Source organism: Megalobrama amblycephala, linkage group LG9, assembly GCF_018812025.1.
Source record: "Megalobrama amblycephala isolate DHTTF-2021 linkage group LG9, ASM1881202v1, whole genome shotgun sequence".
In the NCBI taxonomy this organism is placed as follows: domain Eukaryota; kingdom Metazoa; phylum Chordata; class Actinopteri; order Cypriniformes; family Xenocyprididae; genus Megalobrama; species Megalobrama amblycephala.
In genome coordinates this window covers 7356861-7384723 of record NC_063052.1, presented here as the reverse complement: position 1 = coordinate 7384723, position 27863 = coordinate 7356861, and the positions used below count along the sequence as shown (strand labels likewise).

The following is a 27863-nucleotide window of genomic DNA, read 5'->3' as shown; positions in this document are numbered from 1 at the left end:
ACACTTATGTTTATTGTTTATGCTAGTAACTTTTTAACTGTAAGGGCTAGAAACAAAAAGAAATTGAATTTTGAAGTTTCCGCCATTTTGAATTTTGCAAAAAACCTACTTTTTCGAACTCGTCCTAGGCGCTTCATCAAATTTTTATGAAAATTGGCTCACATCACTTCAGACGATGCTGGCAAAAAGTTATTAAAAGCTTTTTGATAAACTTAACCGTTTTCAAAATACGTGTGAATGAATTCAACGGAGAACACCCTAAATTGGAAGTGATGCAATATAACACGTTAGCAAACCTGGTATGTGTCCTCACAAGCAGCGTTTCGGCACAGTGCCATCTAGTGGTCCGGAGGTATGAAAAATGGCTATTTTTGCTTATAACTTCTGAACCGTTTGCCCAAAAATTATAAAAGGTCTCATTAGATCCGAAAACATAAGTCGTTGGCTATACACTAATGGCCAAATGTCAAAATTTTGATAGTAAGCGGCAAAAAATGCAATCAAAGTCGCACATGTGTCATTTTTTATGTGCTAATATAAATGTCTATAACTACTAAACAAAATGAGATATTTTCACCAAATTTGACACACTTATGTATGGGTGCACTCTAAGGACACATAAAAATGTGGCGGGATTGTGTGACTTGGTGGCGCTATAATTAAAAAAAAACATGAAACTGTCACAAACTACAATACAGTATTATGATATAAATTGCTATACTTTATGAATGCATTGGTGTAGCATTACAAAACTTGTTATGTGCCATCAGCACCATCCCCTGACGGTACTCAAAAAGTTTCAAGACAGTGAAACTGACAGTTTAAAAAAATGCTAATAGCTTTATTCTTCAAATCTACAATAAAATGAAGTGAACAAACAAATGTGTCTTATTGACATGATCTGACTGCTTTCTTAATGTTAGGATCACAAGGATGGCAATGCAAAGACTGTTTTTCCACATCTTGGCACTTCAAAACGTCTTGTAAGCCTCGGAGGCATCTCTATTGCGTTGTTGCTGAAGTAATCCTGTGTTTCCATCTGACTAGTATTTACTATTACATGACATGTGCAAATCAGTGGGCGGAGCTAAAGAGACAATTATGTAGAAGTAGGCATTGATCTTGTACAGAGGCGGTCTTTCATTGCTTAATAATGTGACAAAATCCAAAATGAGTTGTTTTCTGAGCTTGGTTTCAATAAAAGCTGTTTTTGGTCCAACAAGGAAGTTTTGAGTTCTGAAACTTGCAGGATATTTTTATAGTACAACGTCCTCTTATATGTCAGAAGATCAAGGAAAAATGAGATTTCTCAAATAATGACTCCTTTAAATAGCAACAATATTATCATGTATGAAACCATAGATGAAATTTCTGAACAACAGACTCATTTCAGTTCCTTTTTTGGGGATTTTTTCCAGCAGCATCTTCTTTTGAGTAGTTTCCGTTTCATCCTCTCACACGTTTCGATTAGGCCTCTAAGAACAGAGCGGGCAGGGATGTGTGAACCTCTCACTAATACTGTACCATTCTGGGGCATCATGGGACATGAGTCACAATCAGGATGTGCGAGAGTTGCTTGTGGATCAGTTGTTACATAAATCTGAGGGCAGATGGTACCCACAAACCGATCACGGCAACACCCACAGCGAAATGTGAGAGGTGTGTATACGTGCGTGTGCACAATTTGAATTCCTCAGTGCTCAGAGCAGGAATCTCACTGGTTCAACACTGAGCTGGCATCATGTTTGACATGGACTAATGATTATTGCCTGCATTGTTTCAAGTTAAATTAATTAAGGTTGGAGCAGCTGAAATATTCAGGTTATTCAACAAAACTGCCGGCTTCTTTTATTTCCTGCTCCCAGCAAATGCGAAAAGGCAGGTGACATTTTTGTAAATATTCCTCAGAGAGAGAATCTAAATGCTTAATGACACACTGTCTGTCTGGCCTGCCAGATTTAATACTCAAAAAAGCTGTCATTTGTGCAAATTCCCAGACTATGAAAATATGAAAACAAACCAAAAAAAAAGGTTTTCGATAAGAATGGGCAATAGCTCTAATTTTCTTTTTGATCCAATACCAAGTTCTATCAAGGCCAATATCTCCGCTAGCATCGCCAATACAGTACTATGCTTCTATTAAAGGCTTTTTTTTGTTTGTTTGTTTTGTTTTAGCAATTTCTAAACATATAAGAGGTAATTATGGCCATTTAACAACCATTATTTTATTTTTTTTTAAATATAATAAGAATAATTAATAATCAGACTTCTGTTTAAAAGTCTGGGGTGGGTAAGATTTTTTTAAATGTTTTTGAAAGTTTAAAAGTCTCTTCTGCTCACCAAGGCTGCATTTATTTGATCAAAATACAGTTATTACAATTTAAAATAACTGTTTAATATATTTTAAAATGTAATTTATTCCAGTGATGGCAAAGCTGAATTTCCAGCAGCCTCCGGTCTTCAGTGTCACATGATCCTTCAGAAATCATTGATTATGTGGAACATTTCTTACATGATTTTCATAAATAATTATGTAATAAAAAACATAAATAATAAAATATAAATAACATAAATAATATTTATAATTTGCATATTTCATAATATGCTCTGTGGAGTGCTGTAGATGAGCTGAAAGAGAAAAAGTTCCTGTCCTATGCAGCTATTGCTAACACATTTCATCTCTTTTTCACTTCATAGTTTATGATGCACATTCATTTTCATGCTACATTAATTAAAAGCCACTACTTTAAATGATCGATATTTAAATGTGAGGATCAGTTCTCTCAATACAGCATTCGCCCAATCCTAGTTGTAGGCCTTACATTAACTTTGTGTGCTCATCTCACCCTCGTCAGTCTGGGAAGCGGCCATATGTAAACAGCTTTGGGAGTTGGCTGTACTTCTCACTCCTGTAGTTGACGTCAAAGAGGAAGACGGCGTCTGCTGAAGCACGTCGACAACAGTCTGGTTCTGGCACATGCTCGGCTGGGAGCAGATGAGAGGCTGACAGGCTCAAAGACATACTGCTTGGATCTCAACAATACCAAGAATAATGCAAGCGCAAGAGGAAACGCCCATGTAAACATCTCTAAATCATAGAAACGCTGTCTATTTATACTTCTCTTGGCCTAATTTTGGGGCTGTGATGGCACAGATTTTCATCAACGTAAGCATGGCGAATTTCTCAGCCTAGCCAATCAAACAAATGCTACTGACAGACAATAACTCTATTATTTTACTTCACTTTTAGCTTTGATGTTATTTTATAGGGGAGTGGAGGGAACAAGAATTTATGAGGAGAAAAGGCGGGAATAGGATCAGCTAGATTCAAACTTGCATGTCAGTTTGACACGTGAGAGCAATATGCTAACCACTTAGCCTCAACTCCAACTCCAAAAAATGACACTTTTGACAGCAGCACCTCCATTATGCTTTTACCAAAATATCCCCTGAGAAACATACTCCATCAACAAAATGGCTGCCCCAATACAAACTATGAAAAATGAGAAGTACCTCAAGTAGTTTTGACACTGTTGGAAAGCGTAATGCAAGAAACAGAATTCTGTGGTTTTACTATAATCCTTGATGGTCTAAGTATTTTATTTTTTCTTGAATTCTCAGATACTTATTAAAGTTACTACTGTGCAAAGAGACATTTTATTGCACATACTGTAGGTTGCCCTGAGTTCTCAGTTATATATAAATTGAGTATCAACTCAAATGTCTCAGATGTTTATCTCTTTGGAGAAATAAAAATGAGACAAAAAGCCAATTGTTTACACACAGTAAGAGTATAAATCTATAAAGACTGATGACAAATGTTTCATATGGAAATCAATTAAAAACTTTTCCCTTGTGAAATAAGAGTACACGTTAGCATACTTTTAAAGAGTACTTATTATCAAAATAATATATTTAAGTGTGTAGTGAATGTAATGTTTTTGGACACCTAATTGCATGTAGATTTACAATTAAATGAAAAATGTATTATATTTTAAATTTATAAATGCAATTAGTTGAACTTAAGAGTTCTTTTTCTGACCCAGTTGAGTAGGACTTAAAGCTGCAGTAGGTAACTTTTGTAAAAATGTATTTTTTACATATTTGTTAAACCTGTCATTATGTCCTGACAGTAGAATATGAGACAGATAATCTGTGAAAAAAATCAAGCTCCTCTGGCTCCTCCCAGTGGTCCTATTGCCATTTGCAGAAATACACAGCTCCCGGTAAGAAACAACCAATCAGAGCCAGGAGGAGTGTCTTAGCAGTGTCAATCAAGCTCGCGTGCGCTGATCACACCCCTGTCATGCACAGCGCCAGCGCGTACAGGCGTTCAAATTCAAGATTACCGGTGTGCCGCAGCTTTGTCTATGGCGGACAAACAATCCAAACTGCCAATTCCTCGAGTGGCACCTGCTCATAAAATAAAGACGGGTAAACGGAAAAAGACAGATGCCGATGATAAAAAAGCAATAAAGAAAGAACTAGATAGAGCCCGAAATAAAACGAGGGAAAATATCGGAGCGGCTTTTCCGAGGTGGAGGGAGCTACGTGTCCTGAAAGGATTAAAAACCGGTGCAGAGTCAGCCACATTTCTGCTTGACAAGTAAGTATCCCTGCTTGATTTGTTTCATTTTTTAAGAACTACACAACTAAGATAATTTCAAAACAGGCCTGCCCGTCCCCTGCCTGATGCTTCCTCTTCTCCCCGCCCGTTGACTCCTCGAAGTCGCTGTGGGTGTGAATTCCTCTTCGGAGCCCATTGACTCGGTGTCAAAACTCTAGCCGCATAACATACAGATAAAATGTCACGCACTGTGCAAAGCAACTATTGAAACCTACTAATTCACTGGCTTGTCATGTTGCTGAAATAATGTACTAGCAAACCTTATTTAGCATTATATATCGATAGAATAATTACTTGCATACTGTAACGTTAGTTACCGTTATATTATCTTACTAGCTATTTATTACTTATAGAAATAGTGCAACGTCATATAGTTACATTACATGTATTGCAAAATACGTAATGTTTTGAGGACCAAGTTTGTAGTCAAAGTATGGGCAGGCCATAGTCAATGTAAATCATATTGTTGATGTTTCGTCTGTACCTGTGAATGTGCCATAACTGTTTATCCGCCGTCATCGGTGGCCCTGCTTGCTTACTAGCCTGCGCGTTCACGGCAGGCTCCGTTGTGATGGGGGAGGAGCTGTGGAGGGAGGGCTGTAGCGCAGCAGAGAGCAAGGGGGAGTGACCTGTGAGTTGTGCTTGTTCAAATTTTCAGGCTAAGTCAACGTTTTCTAAAAACTCCCTACTGCAGCTTTAAGTAGATCTTTATATGTAATTTCATAATTACTTATATTGTCTTTGAAATATAAAGTTAAAGTGTACTGCCAAGCATTTATAGTAGACTAAAACCTACTTTAATGTAATTTCCATTGAAACTTGTGTCATTTATTTAAATATTTGACCAGTGCTGGCAAAATGAGTTGGAATGCACACAGGCTAATTTCGAGCTACAGGCAAAACAAGTGAAAAATGTCAATTTTGGTCGAATTTGAGGTTTTCACAAAAATTAGCTCATTAAGCTCTTGTCTAGCAATCCCAATGCTCCAAATAGCAATTAAAGTATCTTTATTTCTATGTTTTCTGATAGGAGTACCATTCCTTTGACCACGAAAAGTGCTGTGTTTCTCTGCTCGCTTCTCGACGTCTGGCGCTTCCCTCAGCACAAGTTTGGTATTGTTGTAAAGCGCAGCATTCCAAATTTGTAAATATTCATAGCAAATTCTCAATGGCATTAGTCTGTACCAATGAAATTATATTTTCAAACTTACACTGATGTAAACAAAATGATCTTACTTGTACTGACTGACAGATCCGAAGCGTGCATACAAAGACAGTACATACAGAATTACAGTATGTCAAAAAATCTGTCTTGGCGAGTATTCACGCAAACATTATCTGTTATGTCTAAAGTGAACATTTGGTTAACTGTTGGGGGAAAACATCTGATGTGTAACATTATATTAGAATTAGATCCCTGTGATACAGTAGGTCTTAATATATAGGTTGTCTGTTTCATTAATGTTAATTGTGGAATCATGGAAAAAAGTTGAATATATATATTTTTCCGATAGATATGGGTTTTGACATGGTTTGTGCTAAATTTTAAGGTATGGTTTTTAGGTGATTGTTTTTTGGAACCTTCAGAAAACTCTATCTAGATTTTTTTCAAAATTGACTTTGCCGACTCTATATACTTCAAACTGGTAATTTTTTGTCGGATTCCAACAAATCATACACCATTTTGAAGGTTTTTTGAGAATACCAATGACTCATTTTTGAAAATTTGCTCATTGCGACTCATTTTGCCAGCACAGGTCACATATATTTGTAATTGTGAAGTTGCAATTTAGTACATTTAACACAATTTTAAAAAGTGAACTTTGAAATAATGTCAAATCAAAAGTTTTACTGTAAAGTACATTTTAAACTATTATGTTTTAATATGACTTTTTCATTGTTTAAAGTTATTTATTAAAGGTACTTATTTTGATGTGTTGACTAACATACTAACTAAAGCACATGTAAAGTACTTAATTTTAATTTTTACTTTAGTGTTATTTAATATTACACCTAAAGTTAATATATTTTAAGAAACATACTCATTGAACAATTAGCGTCGCACACCTGTAGGTAAAAGATAGGTGCGTAGGAAAAAAGACTGGTATAGTCAAAATATGAAAAAACAAGAAAATCCCGCACACTATCAACCTGCAAAACAATAAAAAAGGTACTTTATTAGCAACGTTTCGATCGTAAGATCTTCATCAGGCATCAACATTGTATTCAAACTCCTCTTGATTGGATATCCTCTTGATTGGATATTGATGACTCTTTGTGATTTGTCATGTTGTTTTAAATACAATGGAGTTTGAATACAATGTTGATGCCTGATGAAGATCTTACGACCGAAACGTTGCTAATAAAGTACCTTTTTTATTGTTTTGCAAGTTGATAGTGTGCGGGATTTTCTTGTTTTTTCAAGAAACATACTCATGAAAGTGTACACTCTTTAAGTCCACTTAAATAGTCTTTTTTACTCATATATTATCTACAAATACAGTTTTTTAAATATACATTTAAGACTTGAAGTGCACATTCAATACAATTAAGCACATTACTTTTTCAAAAGGGTTGACTTTGAGCACAGTTTGAGACTATGAGCTACAGTATGTTACTATCCAAGATGTGAATGCTAGAGATCAAAGTCACATGATTTTTTGATGTGCATCTGAGAATGTATTCAGTAAATATGTTTTCATCATTGCCAAATGAAAATGTGTCCATCCTCAAGTTTTATTATGTGCATTTATGAGCATACAAATGTAAAAATGATGAGCATGGAAAACCTGTTTGTGTTGCTATCTCTTTTAAATTCCAGCAGAAGCCTCCTTTCACTCTCCATTTGACATATTAACAAGATCTAATTTGTGATTGTTCTTTCCTGCAGGTATGCTCATTTCTCTATCAAGGGAGGTTTGCAGTTACTTATGCAACTAAATGTCTAATTGCACCTTGGCATTGCATATCAATATATGCAATATGCCTAATCTCATCTAATCACTTTTATTATGATGTTGTGAGCATTGTTACCTTCATCAGGGTTAGAACAGGGACTACTTCAAGAGTATAATAACTTCACAAACACCACCTGTGAGTCCGGCCTGCAATAAGGCATCCCTATTAGTAACAGAAGTAACAGAAAATGGCATTCTCCCGTGTTTATCGTTTTCTCTGCTATACGAAAGATGCATATCGCACAAGGGCACGATATCATCCGAGCGCTTAGGGAGAAAGGAATGTCTCAGCTCAAAATAATCATTCTCTCATAGTCTGGATGACATTCAATTTGATTCAAAGCACTCGAGTCATGTTAATATCTCTGCACATTGCAAGCACTGATGTAAGCCACTTCATAACAGAGGAGCCATTCAGATCCACTGAATGCCAAGTGATGATTTGAGAAGCACAAAGGAAGCTCAGCACTATTTAATTACACAGTACGCAGGAGAGGAATGCCTGTGGAAACTGACATCCTAACAGATTTCAATGGCTCTTGAGGTCAAAAGTTTACTCTAGGGCTGTTTGCATGTTGGCACATCTCTGGAGGTTCAAACACGTGCATATAATTTCATTGGTGAAAACACAACCGTGTTAGCTGCCACTCTCGTTTTTTTGGCTCTCAGAACCGACTGATGCTTTCATTAAATATAATTACACAATCTATCAACCAGGCCGCCATTTCCCATTCTCATTAAACACATCCCTTAAATTAAAAATAAAAGTACAGAATCTTAGCGCTGAAGTGTGGTTTTGATGAAGCTGAAGTTCATTCGTCTCTTTCGCTCTTACGAAACGGATCAGCAGGTGTGGCTGAGGAATCTCCAGCCGTCGGCCCTCTGCTGTTCCCCATCCAGCCTCATAATACCACAACGCGGCCAAGAGGAGGGGCACGGAAATGGATACGCTGCTAGAAGAGCGTAATGATGTGCACCTGGTGCTTATTGCCTCGCCACTGCTGCCATAAAACTGCTTTTTTCACCACCAAAGAGATTCCAGCAATGAATGCATGAAGTGACCCCAGACCCCTGGACCTGCTGTCCCGGTTTCATCTTTGCCTTTTGAATTTTCATTACCCCATGCATGGGCCTGCTCAGTTCCCTTTGTTTGTTTTATTTTGTCATATAAAAGCCTTTCTGAGGCGTGTCACTGCTAATCCCATTGTGGATGCGTACGCTTCCTATCACCCAGGCTAATTAAAGATCTACTCATCTGGGGTTAATGGGAGATTACTTCACAAATTAGGACTTCTGTAAGCTTATCCTCAGGAAGACAAGACCAGTCTAAGACCACAGATACATTAATTAGAGAAATGGCAAGGTTATTTTTTCCATTTATGATATTTCCCTGATCCATTCACTGTGTAAAAATCATACCTTTTAATATAGGGGTACACCAGCTTGTCACTGAGGCAGTACCTTAAGGGAACAACCTTATCTACACTGAAAATATACATATTAGTGCCTCAGAGCTGTAATATGAACCCTTTAAGATATTAATATCAACTTTTTAGGGGTAAATAAGGTAAAAAGTTGTCCCTTCAAGGGTACTGCCCCAGTGACAAGCTGGACAATTTTGGAAAATTTTAGCCTGAGTGTTGATGTTGATGTTAAAGTAATCATAGTAGTCATATAAGTAATCAATCTCTCCTTTATCTTTTGAGATAAAGTTCATAACACAATGAAAAATAACTGCAAGAACTCCAAACTTCACCTCCTGAGATATGCACAATACCAAAAACTCATTCAGAACTTCTGAAACTTTCTGACATCAGATGAACACAGGACCATCCAATTTTCTTAACTTTTGTAAACCCAGCCAGCATAATCACAATGAATGCATCCAAACCTCATTTTTAACATAAATGTCCAATGTGTAAACAAAATTATTTCCACACTAAATCCAGCATAAACTCCGGCACAATATATATATATATTTTTTTATTATATTTTTAAACGCTCAAGACAGACATCACTACCTGATCAAGGGCTGGATGATTATGGCCTAAAATCAAAGCCTCGATTAATTGAACATTTTACCTTCGATTACGATTAATGAACGATTATTTTGTTTCTGTTTTTTTTTTATCCCTCATAGTTCACTGACAAGGTTTTTACTGTAAATATTATTGACTATTAAAGGTGGGATATTTTTTTCTTTTGAAAGAGTGATCTGACATAGCTCACTTTCAGCAGTTATTTTATCTATGGTTTGTAGCATTTCTTACAGATTTCTGCTTGTTGTAAATTAGATAAAGATAAATTAAAGCTGTGGGTTATAAATAGTTACTTCAAAAGTAGAAAAATATATGCTATAATAAGTTTTGGGTTTCTAAGCTACTTTTGTGATAAATCACAGGACAGCGCTGACAACTAGTTTCTGCATTCCTCTCTGTGCGCGACATCTTCACGTTTTGCTCAGCTACTATTTATATGAGTGTTCGTGCGACAATGCAGCTGCGCGAGCACGGTAGCTCAGAATAATATACATCCAATCATCTAAAATCGCTTCCCACACAGGAGGAGACTTCTAGGCGGATCCGCATTCAAGTCGGCAAACCCGCGTGACTGTCACATTCGTTTTGGCGCCGCCCGGAGGATCAGCTCCGCCTCCGGGCGGCGCCGTAAATTCTACTGTCAATCAGCGAATCCCGAGCGGACCCATGTCGGATCCGCAGACACGCACGCACCTTTACTGTAATGGTTGTATCAATTTGCAGGTCCCAAACGGACCCGCCGCGGAGGTAAGGTTTTAATCGCGGAATGCGGAGCGGATGCAGCGCGGAGCCACGGTGGGTCCGCAATCCGCCTTCGTTGCGGATCCGTCATTGCGCGCAAGTAAACGCCGATACGGGGATGCGATACCTCCGCGGTCGATCCGCCCCGGAGTTATTTTGCTGTGAGGGTTGAATGTCCAAACTGGTAAACCTTAAAACAAATACTACTGACAAAGTTTAATGAGGACGCAAGGCTTACCGCTCAAGCGCCATCACTATGTTTTGAATCGGCGTTCACCTCCATGTTGCTTTTATGCCACTGATTGGACAGGACAGAGTCACGTGGCTACACATGTGGTAGTATGTTTTTAAGGGGGAAGTATTAACAGGATTAAAAAACCAAAATAACCGACATGGGAAAATTAAGTCGGTTAGTAGTTCTGAATTTCGGTTTCGATTACTTTTCGATTAATCGTCCAGCCATAACCTGAACCTCACAGAGCTTTGCTGCCGCCTGCTTTTTTCGCTTGATATTTGCATAAAGTTAAGAACTGCCCAAGCTTTTGAAGCTCTCGGCCACTCTCAACGCTTCTCCAGTCCGCTGTCAATCCTACAATTAACCAAGCTCAACTTCCATAGGAATGAATTGAAAACGCTCACTCCGCGCCAGTGGACATGCACCGTCAGAGATGGTGAAAACAATCATAAAAATATATATTATGTCTGTTTTGGATTAAAAAACATTATGTGGGAAAACAATAATTATGATATCCTCGCTTTAAAATCATGTATTAAATCCATTTTTAGCTCTTTTGACTTTTTGTCCATTTTTTCTACTTGGACGTTATTGCCAATTTCTGTTCCTCTCATGGAAACCGGCCACTTTTATGGAACAGTTTTGGAAAATTGCCAGGTTCTCTTGGTGAAATGTCAGCTGGCTTAGAGGCTGACCACACATCTGCCAACACAAAAGTGAAAGCGTAGGAGCCCGGAGGAGATTCCTCAGTGGAATTCTTTTATAGTCATCCATGCCTCACATCAGAGAGATTTTAACTACATTACTTCCTCGAGCCATGTGTGCCGGCGGCAACCTGAGTGTACTACTTTTGTCGGTGATGTGCTAATACACAGATTAGAGATATCACTGAATACTGCAAACAAGAGGGGGAGGTAGGCTTAGAGTAACCGAACGCTGACTTCCTGTTGAAATCACAGTATTAACACACTAAACACCCCCTCGGGTCTGCTCAAGACAGAGGTCTTGGGAACTTTACTCATTTTTCCAGTTTTTATCATCAGAAGTGGATTACGGTTCTGGCCCGGCTTTGCCAACCTTTTGATTTAAGATAGTAGTATTTATGTCACAGAGGAAATCATTAGCGCCAATGTATGGAATGAATTCTTCAAGTATGTAAACTCTCTCAGAAACATGCCATTTTGAGGGGAAAAAGAGAATAGTCAATGATATGTAGAAGAATAATCACATTGCCGATTTTATGAAGCAGATATTGGCTGTTGCACAAACCTGCACGAGATTCCACCCCTCCAACGATTCAGCGATGATTGAAGTCACCGATGGACACACGCCTCCAAAGATCATCAAATGTTTCGGACCGTAGCAGATTGCGTCAAAGAAGGCCCGCAATCCCTTTGCATTGTCACACTGAAAAAAGAAAAAGAGAGGGGAAAAGGAAAATGAAGTCAGAAAAGTTTACAAATATACTGTACATAGAATAGTAATGTCAATCATAGTGACATCAGCAGGTGTAATCATTCACAGTTCATTCGCTTAAAAAGCAGGTTTCAACCTTGTGAGCTTTTTCTTGAAATACATTCCTCATGTACAACCAAAAACCCAAAGCATGTTTCTTTCATAATATGTGTAATGGAAGAGTGTAAATGGAGGAGAGAAAACATGGGCCTCGAATTTCTGAATGTGAAAACATGGTCTGACATACAGGAGAGCCCTACCGCTGCGGCACTATGTGCCTATTTCATATCACTATGGCAACGCTCTTGGCTCTGTAGATGTGTTGAAGGAAAGAAAAGATGTAGCAGGGCTATTGATTGTGATGTGAGCCCCTAACTGTTTTATCTTTGATTTTCTGATGTTGGTAATGATATTTCAGTCCCTAGTAAACACTTCCGAAGGTCAATTAACAGCAGTCAGCTTGACCTGACTGAATCCTAGTCGTTAGCAGAAAAGTCTCAACACTACACACGGTAACCCAGTCAAGAGTTTCCACTTGCCTTTTGACCTTGCTTGCTAAAGCGCCTTCTTGTCTTGTTTTAAACAAAGAACATGATTCTTTCTAAGATTTCATTTTGCAATACAAGTTTGTTAATATTATCATTTATTATTATTAATTAATATTATTAATTAAATTATGTTTTTAAATTAAAATTAATACATTTTTTATTTCTTTTAATGAACCAAGTAAAATGTTAACTTAAATTAAGCCTGATTAAGTCTTAGTTCAATTAGGACATTTTAGTAGCTTTTATAAACATGCCTTAGAAAAAAAAAAAACATTACTGGTATGCATCTTGAGACAAAACAATGGCACTAACATGATTTAAATAGGAACTATTATGCCCCTTTTTACAAGATGTAATATAAGTCTCAGGTGTCAGGTTTCAGCTCAGAAAACCCAGCAGAAGAGGCGGACCCTGTACAACATGTGCCTTGGACACTCTGCCAAAACTAACAAAACATATGTTTGGTTTTCATTATCATCTCTGTCATGGCCACACTCACGTGACATTAGGGCTGTAGTCAAGTCCACCTTTGTCGAGTCCAAGTCAAGTCCAAGTCCAAAAGGTTCAAGTCCAAGTCAAGACCGAGTCCAAAGAGGTTCAAGTCCAAGTCCAAGTCCAAAAGATTCGAGTCCAAGTCAAGTCCGAGTCCAAATGAGACAGTCAAGTCAGAGACAGAAAAAAAAGAATCCTCTTCAAGACCACGTACATAACTATTGATCATTTATGTGATGAGAGAGACAGCATATCTTAGATTCTAAAATAATAATTTTGCATTATTATTTTTTGCATTATTACTTGTTTTTAAATTCTCTACAACTGTGGTTCCCAAACATTTTACAGTCGGGTACACCCTGAGGCATTTAACATTCTTCTGCATACCCCTTCTCTTCCACTTAGACTGCTGCAATCACACCTTTTCCATTAAGGGACAATATTCTCCCCTTTAAACTGATTGTGCATTAAAGTGCTTTTATTTTTACCTCTATAAATACCTTTATAAAATAAATAAATGTTTTAAATAAAAAATGTCCAAAAGAGAAATAAGCAATGATGTTAAAACGTGTGATACTTTTAAATATTGAACTAAAACCGCCAGTAGGTGGCGGTAAGTCACTATCTTAATGAGTGAGTCATCGGAGTCATTTATTCATTCATTCAGTAGCGAAGCAAGTGGATGTATTTTTGAAAGGGTAATTGAATCATTGACTCTCATGGTTTTTACACAGCCACAGATTCGTTCACAATACATCGATATGAGTCTCAGTTCTGCTGTGGCTTTCGTTTGAACTAGAGATGCGCTGATTGCAATTTTCTTGGCCGATTCCGATTTCCGATTTTTGGATAGTGTGATCTGCTGGTACCTATTTTTTCCGATTCTGATTTTCTTTCTAAGAACTATAATTAACAGCATATACAAACAAAAATCTACCTTTCTTCAACGCAAAGTTTTATTTTCATAAAAAAGTAAAACTCAGTAATAAAATGAGAACAAATCAAAAAAAATCCAAACAGCAAGTAAATGCAATAGAAAAGAGAGTATACGTTTTTCAGGTTAAGTAGGTTTTTATTTAAATAAGAAATACTACAGAAATTAAAGTAATCAAATGTAAAATAACACATCCAGGTTGGTTACCTTAATTTCTGTATTTTTTATTGTAAATATTAAATACAGATTTATTCTTACCATTAAAGTTAAAAACGTATTCAGTCAAGAGCATAAAGTGAATTTCTTTGTCTTTTGTTCTTTAAATAACAGGACAGACAGCTTCAGGAATATTGGACTGCTGTCCCTTTAAGAGTTTATAAACGGACTCAAACTGATGGTAAACTGATGTCTTACTGCACTTAAACTGTCAAATACACACAAGGTTATGTAAAAACACACAAAGTTCACAAACGCAATTGGTTATTAGGGGTGGGGGGAAAAATCAATACAGCATAGTATTGCGATATTTTCTGCGGCAATACTGTATCGATACATGGACTGCAAGTATCGATCTTTTAAATTAATTGCACGTGAGAATTTAACTTTTTGGGTCCACTAGATGGTGGTGTTGAGTTTTTTTCTGGTTTAGCACAGCAGTGCATACCTGTTTGCATTAGCTACATAGCGGAGCAAAGAGGATATTAACAATGCGCCAACAGACAAGACAGAGGAGGTTACTTTTGGTATGAAACAAAGTCTTAGCTTTCAGATATTGCATGAAATAAACATGAATGAACATCAGAATCAGAAGGTATGTTGTTTCAATCGCGGAAAGACGTCAGTACACCATTTTTCAAGTTCAAGTCCACCTACGTTAATCTACTAACTCTCCTGTCTGGTTTGTTCGTCAGACAAAACAGCGGATTCTGCGTTATGATTGTTCAGATCGCCTGTCAATCAAACTCCCAGCGAAGGTTGAATTAAGGTGGACTAGACTGTAATACAAAAAGTTGAGTTTGGCAGGTGCATACAACATTTGTGACAGGTTTTCATGAAAGTGTTGATCAGTTTGTCTGCTTGACAATCCCATATTACAATTTGCAGCAATAAAATTGAAGTGAGAGTTCTTAGAGTTTCTTCGTAACTTGAATACAGAAGGCAGTTAACTTGTTAAATACGAATATTTTTTTACACAAACGCATCGCTTTGCTTCAGAAGGCCTTTATTAACCCCCCGGAGCCGTGTGGAATATGTTTATGATGGATGGATGTGGATGGAGACACTTTTTCAGCTCATACTCTTTGGTCCTGTTTACTGCCATTATAAAGCTCGGATGCATAAGTATAAGTATTAAAATTTCTCTGATTGTGTTCATCAGAAAAAAGAAAGTCATATATACACCTAGGATGGATTAAGGGTGAGTAAAGCTTGGGGTAATTTTCATTTGAAAGTGAACTAAATCTTTGAGCCTTGTCTGTGAAACCAGGGGTTAATGTATTTTTTGTGGTGTGTAAATGTGTAAGCTTTGATATTTTAATAAATACTACTTTCATGTTCCACAGGAAAAGTCATATAAGTTTGGAGCAACCCAAAATGCGTAAATGATTTTTAGTTGAAAACAAATGATGTGTTGGAAAATCAACTTGACTGGACTGGCCAAATTTAAAGACTTCAGACAAACACTCTTTTTTTACATAAATATTTGTGCAGCTTAATCAAAGCCCAAAGTTGTACTCAAAATCTACTGTTCAAAAATCTGAACTGGAACGTGGCCTATCAGGTTGAACAAGCATGACGCTTCCATTTCCAGTATGCCTTTGAGCATTTATGCGGTGGATATTTCTGGCTCACAACCAATGATGATACAACAGACGTATATCTCTATTTCTGACACTCCATCGCACTTGGTAGTATTCACTAGCCAGTGAGCTTCAGCATCAGAAATAGAAGTGTTGAAAATAGACTGTGGCGTACGAAGAGCAGGAATATGAGATGAGGCACTGCAGGGTGAGTCGATTGAAGTGATGCTGTTCATAATGCTGAATAAAACAGCAGGCTTTTAAAAGATCTCATTTGCATATTTCCTCCACATTCACTTAATTCTGGTCATCAGTAACCATGAAAACACAGGCAAAACAGCCTTTTCTTCTTGTTTAACGAAAAATTGTCTGTTCTCCAACAAGATTCGATTACAGCAGGTGTAGAAATGAAAGTTTCCAGGAGTGAAATACACTGTAATAAGTGATGAACGGGTAAGTGCCTCGACCAATTAAGGACTACTGTGAAAATGAATCACCGTGACAACATTTAACTATGCACATCATCATCAACAGTCAATTTATGTTTTATTTCAACCTACTGACCAAGACTGCTGTCTTCAACCATACCCATGATCATTCAGTCTGTAATGAAGCTCTAGATACAAATACCATTCCTGAACATTCAAGCTGAATGAGATGTGAGGTAATTGACCAAGAAATTGTGGTGCTCATGTGACTGAAACACATTCTGCACTGAAATCAAGGCACCTTTGAATACCAACAATCACAACGTGGTCGTTTGCCTTATAAGGCGCACATTCAAGATCTGCCGAGCAGGCTTTGACCATGTTGTCATGGGAACACACTCCTCACTTTGAACGCTAAATGAAGGAGAAAGCAAGGCCGGCATTGATAGATAATATAGCATGGATTGGCTGCTACAATCATGGGGCTATTAATCAGTATTCAGAGGTGATGTACGAGGGCTTAATTTTGGATCTGGCAAAGCTGGTGTCAGACTGACAGACATCACAACAATAGGCCACCATCACCACGTCACCGCAAATTATATATCTATAGACACATTTTAACAACATAACAGCACTGGATTTAGTCACTGATGCTTCTTTAAAGTCGCCATGGCTTTTAGTATGAGTATGTTAGCCTTACTGTTATCTATAAGCTAGTGTGTATAATTATCAATAAATAAACCACTTCATGTTTATAAAATCCCCCTCTGCTACATGTCAAGGTCAAAATCGTACTGTCAGGGTTTACTCGTTCCTGTTTAGTTCTGTTGTAATTGCCTGGATAAAAAAAAATTCTGTGGTTTCTGTGTATGCCACAAATGCTGAACCTAGAATATTCCTTTAACTATCTGGGACAATTTTGGATTTTTGTAATCAAACGATTCTCTTAGGCAGGCTGCTCAACGGGAGTATGGCAGAGGGCAAGTCTGTGTTTACATGAATGAGTCCCAAAGTCCTGTCATTCAAGCCATTAGCATGGTAAGTCAGAACAGCACAGTGACCACAAGACTGCTGTTGACACACCATTTCTCCTGTGACTGGACTCTAGACCTCAAGTAGATGAGGAAGAAAAAGTATAAAGCCAGACCTCAAGCTCTGAAGCACCAATTATGTTTAGATTCAGTAGATGCTTACTGAGCACACCAAATATATCCTACTGAGAAAACATGTTATAAAGTACTAGTTCCCTCAGGAAATACTCACTATAACGAACTGGTTATTTATGGAAGCATTAGTAATTAGGACAACTGGTAGAATTCATATATTATATATTCAACTGCATCTCTATGAACAAAACTATAAACAAACATTTTTAGTCAGATATTAACTAGCTAGATTTGCTCATTTGCTGTGTATATCTGATGTAGAGGAGCACGATTAATCTTTAAAACATCGTGATCTCGATTCAAACACCCACGCGATATTATTCCTAAATACGATTCGCCTGACATTTGACAAAGTCTCACCTGAACAATCTTCTTTGGCAATCTTTTCAATCACACGGTATTGCTATTTCTGAGTTACAAAGAAGTACTGAGATAAAAATTTATAGTTTGGATATAAACACTGATGTCTAAGGTAGCAATCAAAATAGAGCAAATGACCTTTTGAAAGTAACATGGTGCTTCAAATAACGATTGCATTAATTACATCACTATGCCACTTAGGTGGCGACAAGTTAAATTATTTGTCATTGAATCATTCATTCAAGAGAATCGTTCAAAAACACTGATTGTTCCAGTAATGAAACTAGTGTTGTCAAAAGTACCGACTTCGGTACCTATCGGTACTGAAATTTTAAAAATGGGACGCTTTGAGCGCTGTTGAGCGGATTCATAAACATCTCTGATTGGCCATTGTGGTGACGCGCTCATCGGATATGCCTGTGATTGGCTACAATGATCAACGCGTGGGAGCATTTGAAAGCACACGGAAGTGTTTGAATTTGAAAGCGTTTTGAAAGTGGGAGCGCGAGCGATTGAAAGCAGGCGTCTAACAGTGGACCGATCCGCGATAGACGCCTGCTTTCAAACGCTCCCGTGTGTATCTGTGTAAGCGCTTAGTGAAGAGATTAATTGATGACTATTTACAACGTTTTTACAGCGTTGATCATTGAAGCCTATCACAGACATATCCGATGAGCCGTGAAAACAACGGCCAATCAGAGATGTTTACGAATCCACTCAACAGCGCTCAAAGCGTCACATTTTTTAAAGGTGCCCTAGATTATGTTTTTAAAAGATGTAATATCAGTCTAAGGTGTCCCCTGAATGTGTCTGTGAAGTTTCAGCTCAACATACCCCATAGATTTTTTTTTATAAATTTTTTTTTACTGCCTATTTTGGGGCATCATTATAAACGCACCGATTTTATGCTGCGGCCCCTTTAAATCCCGTGCTATCCACCCACAGAGCTCGCGCTTGCCTTGAACAGTGCATAAACAAAGTTTACACAGCTAATATAACCCTCAAAATGGATCTTTACAAAGTGTTCGTCATGTATGCGGCATGCATGCGTCGGATTATGTGAGTATTGTATACTGTTATATTGTTTACTTCTGATTTTGAATGAGTTTGATAGTGCTCCGTGGCTAACGGCTAATGCTACACTGTTGGAGAGATTTATAAAGAATGAAGTTGTGTTTATGATTTATACAGATTGCAAGTGTTTAAAAATGAAAATAGCGACGGCTCTCTTGTCTCCGTGAATACAGTAATAACCGATGGTAACTTAAACCACATTTAACAGTACATTAGCAACATGCTAATGAAACATTTAGAAAGACAATTTACAAATATCACTAAAAATATCATGTTATCATGGATCATGTCAGTTATTATTGCTTCATCTGCCATTTTTCGCTATTGTTCTTGCTTGCTTACCTAGTCTGATGATTTGGTTGTGCACATCCAGACGTTAATACTGGCTGCCCTTGTCTAATGCCTTTTATAATGTTGGAAACGTGGGCTGGCATATGCAAATATTGGGGGCGTACACCCCGACTGTTACGTAACAGTCGGTGTTATGTTGAGATTCGCCTGTTCTTCGGAGGTCTTTTAAACAAATGAGATTTATATAAAAAGGAGGAAACAATGGAGTTTGAGACTCACTGTATGTCATTTCCATGTACTGAACTCTTGTTATTTAACTATGCCAAGATAAATTCAATTTTTCATTCGAGGGCACCTTTAAACATTTTTAAACAGACAGCAACAATAAAACAATTTTCAGAACCTCTAGTAAATTACATATTTTGTTTAATTGTCTGTTCAGAATAGTGGGAGAATTGTGATTTCTGCTTCAAACAAACAAACAAAAAAATTGTGATTCTCAATTTATCAAGGATCGTGCAGCTCTAATCTGATGGAGAAAAAAAGAAATAGAAGAGGACGTAAATTTGCAATTGCAGAAGCAAATGACTCGGAAAGGACAGTAGGCTAAGGATTATTAATGGAACTATTTCCTCTGACATCTTCAGCATCATAAAATGGCCACCCGAGGTATTGTGGCAACAACAAGGGATAATCACGGCAAGCTAACCATGATGAAACGGCTTGTTAACAGTGGCAACGGCAGCAGCTGCACCTGTCGCCAGTCAATGGCAAATTACTGCACCCAAGTATGCAACCTGAAGACTTCAGGACTGAGAGAGAGAGGAAGAGATAAAGAGAGAGAGCAAATGAGGAGCAGAATGTCTTATGGAGCCCGCTCCTTATAAAGAGGGTTAATGACACGCAAAAAATGACCAAAAGTGCATGCACATACAACTGAATGAAGAAGAAATCAATTAGAAAACAGTTTTGTCATCTTCTTTTCAATAGCCTGCACATCAATGACGCCCCATTCGATTTTCTTTCTTTAATCACTGACCCTTTCTCCCTCTGCTGATTCTACCCAGTAAAGGTCTTTCATTGGCCCGATGTCTTATCAATGGTCACGGAATACTTATGTGAAACCTTCTTATGTTATGGAGTTCAGTTTGAACATGTTTTTTACCCCCAGCATTTCTATTGTTAATAAAACAACTTTCTGGAATAAAAAAACAGACAAAGATAACAGTCTGCGGTTTGACGTTCATAGGTTAATGTTTTACATGTGCTTACAGCACAAATGAGTCTTATGGTGAGGGCTGCTGAAAGAGGGTTCTGAGAACGTATCACATTTTTATTGAGGCATTAAGGAATTTTTTTCCAAAGTATGTAAAAAACAGCTAACTTTATGTAAGGCCATTTTCCATACACACACAAGCAATGTGAAATGTGCCAGCACAAACATTCAGCATCTCTCAGGTGATTATTGTAAATATTGTAATTTGTGTGATGAGTGATTTAAAGGGTTAGTTCACCCAAAAATGAAAAGTCTGTCATTTACTGTCACACTGATTCCTTTATGCTCCGATGATTCATGAAGCAGTGTTTTGAAATCGGCCATCACTAAATAAGTTGTTATTTTGTTTTTTTGGCGCTCCAAAAATATTCTCGTCGCTTTATAATATTAATATTGAACCACTGTACTCACATGAACCGATTTAAATATGTTATTAGTACCTTTATGGATCTTGAGAGAGGAAATGTCATTGCTCCCTATGAAGGCCTCACGGAGCCATCGGATTTTAACTAAAATATCTTAATTTGTGTTGCGAAGATTAACGAAGGTCTTACGGGTGTGGAACGGCATGAGGGTGAGCAATAAATGACAGAATTTTCATTTTTGGGTGAACTAACCCTTTAAGCATGTCTGTAAACGATAGCTAATACAACTAACAGAACTAACGAATTTCCTTTATTGCTCCATAAAATGTTTTCTTTCTCCTTAAAACACTTATAAATCTCATAAATATATGTGATTGGTCAGCGGAAATGTACTGTGTACGAAATCACTCACTTACTATTTACTACAGTGTATATTGTGAGTGCTACACCGTGCTCTATAGTGACTATGAATGAATGAGGCATTTATATAGCGCTTTCATATGTATTACTGCACACCCAAAGCGCTTTACAATCTTTTCTATGAAGTGATTTGGGACACAGCTATTCTGAAGGAAAATAAATACATGACATATAAATGTGATGGCAAAATAGACAGAACCTTGCAGATAGATCAGTTAAAATGTGCTCACAGGATATGTTCTTGCATTCAAAAACTCACATTTTTTTTTTAAACTTTCACACACCATCTCGGCAGCCATCTTTGAAACACCTCCCTGGCTGGTATTTCAGTCACGTCAGTGAAGCTCCTATCTCTTTGAATGGGGAAACGTCAAATTCTCCAAGGCTTACGAATACATTTCATATTTGAAATCACCAATGGAATCTGACAACAACTGTGTCATAAATTTTGTTTCTAAATGATCAAATGACAACGAAAAAAAATTGCATTTTTCAGGCTGGACCAGTCAATGCACATGTGCAGTCATAAGCGTGCATGAGTTTCTAATGGCAGCTTCAGTGACGCAATTACTTTACCAATTGGCGATTGGCTCATTTATTTAGAAGGCGGGACTTATTCCGCCATATTGTGCGTTGCACTTTTTCCCATTCATAGTAATACGAGTGCACCATCTTTCTATATATAAAGTCTTTGGAGCTACATAAATAAATAGCTAAATAAGATCATTTTAAATGAAATGAAATCTTAAATATGAGAATCACAGCACTAAAAGTGATTATCCAAGAATGCCAAGCCCCTCCAAAATCTTTCTCCTTCCTGTTTGTCTTTAAGGAAGAACGCCCTAAGACCTTTTCAAACTCTCAGCAATGCACATCAAGAGTTCAGCAGGAGAAATCAAATAAATGCTGTCATTATGTCATACAGCATACACCATACAGCAAAAAGAGATCAGCATGGCAGTCCTGCAGATGCTGACTGTATTACACTTCCTCCGAAGCAGGAACCAGCCTGATCCCACCCACAACCATCATCATCACCCAAATCAAACTACTGCCAAGATGCCAAGATGTCTGTCCTAGAAAGACTTCTAAAACAGGAAACGTGGTTCAAATGGATGCAGTTTCAAAATAAGGCTATTATTCATTGTACTGCTATTATGGATTGTTTGTTCATATATATTGTGCAGTTTATCTTTGATGTTTATCGTAAAATAAGGCTATATGGTTTAGTCCATTCTATCAATAATTCCTTAAGAGTCTTAAATTACCTTATGTCTGGGTGCAGCAAGTACAGTAGGCAGATCAAAGAGCCTACGATTAGGGTCACGTAATGGTGTTCCTGTCCAAAAGCCAAGGGCATCTCTAGAGCACACAGGCATGAGGGCAAAAACATCCCTGTGCATTTGTTCCCCTTCACCGGGCTCAGGGATCCATCGAGCTCCACTCACGCGCATAAATCCACCTCGATTTTTAAGACCCCAAGACAAGTGGCTTGGGCTTTTGGACATATGTGACTGCAAACCACCACCATGCTTGCTGTGGGAATTTTTGCTTGAGATGTTCACACCTTTGCGTTGCATGAAACTGAACTAAGTACCCTGGATTTGTAACATTTGTGGAGTAGCTGAGAGGGTGCACTGATTGACCAATACCAAGAGCACACTACATAGTCTCAGCCTCAGACGTCACACCCACGTCTGATGCATATGGCACACTTAACTGGAATCACTTCAGGATTTTCAAAGTCATCATCTGATTGGTTGAATTCTACAGGATGTCCGGGAGACGTGTGTGTCGTATTCTTTCGTGACCATGGACGTGCACAGACATTTTGGGGGGCAGGGGCTCAAGTGGAAAGTCTCATAATTATTTCTTCAAAAAAATAAACAAAACGTTAAATATATTAAAGGTGCCCTAGAATTAAATATTGAATATATATTGGCATAGTTAAATAACAAGAGTTCAGTACATGGAAATGACATACAGTGAGTCTCAAACTCCATTGTTTCCTCCTTCTTATATAAATCTCATTTGTTTAAAAGGCCTCCAAAGAACAGACGAATCTCAACATAACACCGACTGTTGCGTAACAGTTGGGATCATTAATATGTACGCCCCCAATATTTGCATATGCCAGCCCATGTTTGAGCATTAGACAAGGGCAGGACGTCTGGATGTGCACAGCTGAATCATCAGACTAGGTAAGCAAGCAAGAACAATAGCGAAAAATGGCAGATGGAGCAATAATAACTGACATGATCCATGATATCATGATATTTTTAGTGATATTTGTGAATTGTCTTTCTAAATGTTTAAACATTTAGAAAGACACGTATAAGAACTTCGTTAGCTTGTTGCTAATGTACTGTTAAATGTGGTTGAAGTTACCATCGTTTATTACTGTATTCACGGAGGCAAGAGCCGTCGCTATTTTCATTTTTAAAAACTTGCAGTCTGTATAATTCATAAACACAACTTCATTCTTTATAAATCTCACCAACATTGTGTAATGTTAGCTTTAGCCACGGAGCACTATCAAACTCATTCAGAATCAAATGTAAACATCCAAATAAATACAATACTCACATGATCCAATGTATGCATGCAGCATGCATGATGAACATCTTGTAAAGATCCATTTTGAGGGTTATATTAGCTGTGTGAACTTTGTTTATGCTGTTCAAGGCAAGCACGAGCTCCGGGGGCGGGGGAGCACAAGAACCGCAACCTATATATCGGTGCATAGTTAATGATCCCCTAAAATAGGCAGTTAAAAAAATTAATAAAAAAAAAATCTATGGGGTATTTTGAGCTGAAACTTCACAGACACATTCAGGGGACACCTTAGACTTATATTACATCTTTTAAAAAGAAGTTCTAGGGCACCTTTAACACAACTCTGACTTTGTTACCAATTTATTTTAATTCCCTCACACTCATACACAGACTTACATGGTCTTCTTTAGTGTTCACTTGATTTATCACAAGAGCAGGCAACAGCAAAGGAAACTATGCCACAGTGAGCATGTTTTCTACACTACTATTTTCAAGTAGCTATATATTTAGAATAAATGACTGCAGCAAGGAAAGGGACATCGTTTCAAAAATAATTTGCATACAGCAAGAAGACATCATGTGGTGTAATTCAGGGAAAATTAATAACATATTTCCTTAAATACATGTGAGTGTTCACATCTCAATCGTTATTTATAAAAAATGTTTTAAAATGCACTACCGTTCAAAAGTTTGGGATCGGTAACATTTTTAATGTTTTATAAAGAAGTTTCGTCTGCTCACCAAGGCTGCATTTATTTAATTAAAAATACAGTAAAATCAGTAATATTGTGAAATATTATTACAATTTAAAATAACTGTTTTCTATTTGAAAATATTTGAAAATGTAACTTTTTCTTGTGTTGGCAAAGCTGAATTTTCAGCATCATTACTGCAGTCTTCAGTGTCACATGATCCTTAAGAAATCATTTTAATATGCTGATTTGCTGCTCAAGAAACATTTATTGTGCACAGATGTTTTTTTTTCAGGATTCTTTGTTGAATAGAAAGTTCAAATGAACAGCGTTTATTTGAAATATTGTTACATTTTAAATGTCTTTACTGTCACTTTTGAATGATTTAATGCATCCTTGCTGAAAAAAAAAAATAATTTCTTCAAATTCTTCTCAAAAAAATAAAAATAAAAATTCTTACTGACCCCAAACTTTTGAACGGTAGTGTATAATGTTACAAAGCTTTGTATTTCAGATAAATGCTGTTCTTTTGAACTTTCTATTCATCAAAGTATCCTGAAAAAAAAAGTATACAACTGTTTTGAACATTGATAATAATCATAAATGTTTCTTGAGCAGCAAATCATCATATTAAAATGATTTCTGAAGGATCATGTGACACTGAAGACTGGAGTAATGATGCTGAAAATTCAGCTTTTCCAACACAAAAATAAATTACATTTTATATTATATTCCAATAGAAAACAGTTATTTTAAATTGTAATAATATTTCACAATATTACTGTTTTTACTGTATTTTTAATTAAATAAATGCAATCTTGGTGAGCAGACAAAACTCTTTTAAAAATATTAAAATTCTTACTGATCCCAAACTTTTGAATGGTAGTGTATGTTTTCAAGGTAAAAAGTATTGTTTTTTCACAAATATCTAAATATACAAATATATTATTAAATGTATAAATATTATTACATTTGCCACATGCCCTTTTACAACTTATACTAACCTTGCATTACAAAAAGTTCAAATATATTCTGATATTTTAAAACACTTATTGACCTTTGTCTTTTTCTCTTTCTCTTCTCACACATGTAATGTAGCAGCTTAAGCACAAACATGACACACTCTTGAACTTTGGTGGTAAATTGTAGTGCTTGAGGGGGCTGTGCCAAGACTAGTGTTGAATAACTGCCATGCTTTTCCAGAAGACTTGGAACTAAACATCTCCAGATCAGCCTGAATTGGTCATGAACTGTAAAAGCCATATTATTTTGAGTGCACTGAACCATTATTAGTGGTTTGCAGTTGTCAGGGGTGCCTCATTTTATGGCACAAATCTTTTACGACGGCTTGGTTAAGGGATGAAAAATGGCAAAATACATTAAAAAAATTCCACAATCCATCACCGCTTGAGGAAGCTGTGCTCGAGGCTTTGTTGAGCAAGAGAGAAGCATCAAGCAAGTTACACTGCGGTGACATCAAGGTATTTTCAGACTTTCAAAGGTTTCCACATGAAGATGAACAACACTGTATACAAACAAACTGTAAGGTGAGCTATTGGTATACTGTTATGAAGAAGGCTTAAAACAATATATCTTTGTAATTGGTGGAAATGTGGAAAGAGACAGAGCGAGAAGGATGGCTGTGGAAAGGAAGGCCATTATCAAGTTAATTATTTCTTGGCCCGAGGTCCTCCATTCTCCCCAGGATGTCTCCTCTGGAGAGCCAGGGAGGGGAGGCGGGGATAATTACTGCCATTTTGGATAATTGTGGTGATGTGGCGCACGGTACAGCATCAGGCCGGGATAAAAGGCAGAACGTAGTCAGGGATGAGCTCGGGCCAGCCTACGTTCGACCCTCTAGAGTTCCTCTAAGTGGAACGCCATTTAGTTCCCTTTCCCAGAAGCCCATTCTTCGCAGTACTTCCCTAAAGCAGTCCCGTGGCCTGAAAAACTGCCCTTCAGACTAAAATATCTTCCTCTGAAGTGGTAATTTAAACAAACGTGATCAAATGAAATGCAGTCAGTGGATAAGTCCATGATTAATACGTTCATGCATTAATTCTTTCCAGGGAAGGCGATTTCTAGAGTACCTTTAAGGCTGAAGGTGCCAAGAGTTGTGAACACAACTGAATTATCTTCCCAGCTGCCACAAAGAGATGCATTGCAAAGACCCTGAGTAACCCAGGACTTGTAAGTTCCTCCTTCTTGCTGACAGCTAACGTGCAGTTGATCCATTGCTCTGCTGGCGACAGGTTATTACTTAGACTACCACTCCCTGTCTGAACTGAAATCCTATTTTTGAGCCTAAGCCTCACCCTAAACGCTCATCCCGCTCCCATTTATTTGTCATTACGACTGTTGCCCTGGCTGAGGCCATTAAACATCCTGAACGAGAAGAGAAAAACATTTTGCGAGTGATGATATACATACAGCGGATCCTCATGCATGACATCAGTGAGATGTCTGATGGAGCCTTGTTTCTCTGGCAGGACTTAATGATGCTGCGGCTTCCGACGCTAGAGCATGTGCTGGTCATTCTGTGAGACAAGCGGTCTCACTGTTGCAGTCTGGGTAAAATACTCCTCTCGCTCAAGGCCCATACACACACCCATCTGCTCCAACCCATAATGCTCAGAGTAATGGGCACCATTCATCAACCTGACTGCTCTTGGACACGGAGCAGAGCAAAGAGTGGACGGTTGAGTGACATGGTCATATTAAAGTCTGTTCTGAGACTTACATTATTTGGAGTCTTGTGACAACAATGTCCTGCCTCTGTCCAACATAACTCCATTTAATCAGCTGCACGATCGTTCCACGTCTAGAGACTCGTTGAACTCACACTGTTAATATCCTTGTGACAATTCTCAGATGTAAAACACTGAAAAGGCATAGACATATGAACAATTTGAAGAAAGAGGGACACACAAAGGCATGGGTCAGTGTTTCCTAGAGTACACAAAAAACATCTTTCTATCCAGTTGTCCTCATGAGCTGCAAGCAAAAAACAAATATAAAGCATGACCAAGAGTATGATTCTTATGAAAAGGTTTTTTTAAAGACGAATCCTTCACTGAATGAACTCGCTGAATCACCTTTTTACAAGTGCTAATATAATCGTTTCTATAACTTTATGTAAAATCAAAACCAGTGTTGGGGAGTAACTAACTAAAAGTACGGATGCTACTATAACTTCAACTCAATTTAACTAGGCTACATAAGTTGTTTTTTCCAACAAGTTACAGTATAGTATGACATTTTTTGTGCATGCTTGCTCATCCTCTCTAACATATGAGCCAAGTTAGTTTAGTCAATATTTCATATATTTATCAATTGTCTGTAACCCATCCGGTCCTACTCGCCCCGCTCTGAGCAGGACTCAAATCGGGAGTCAGAGCGGGGCAA

The 27863-nt window shown here is 37.5% G+C and overlaps 1 protein-coding gene across 1 annotated transcript in view; it reads right to left on the bottom strand.

Moving 5' to 3' along the window:
- The window catches only part of gabbr2 (gamma-aminobutyric acid (GABA) B receptor, 2), a 262922-nt gene that overhangs the window by 170984 nt on the left and 64075 nt on the right, over nt 1–27863 (bottom strand). Inside the window, exon 3 of the mRNA XM_048201423.1 lies at nt 11869–12006. Within this exon, the coding sequence (XP_048057380.1) occupies nt 11869–12006 (138 nt within the window). The remainder of the gene's footprint in view (nt 1–11868; nt 12007–27863) is intronic.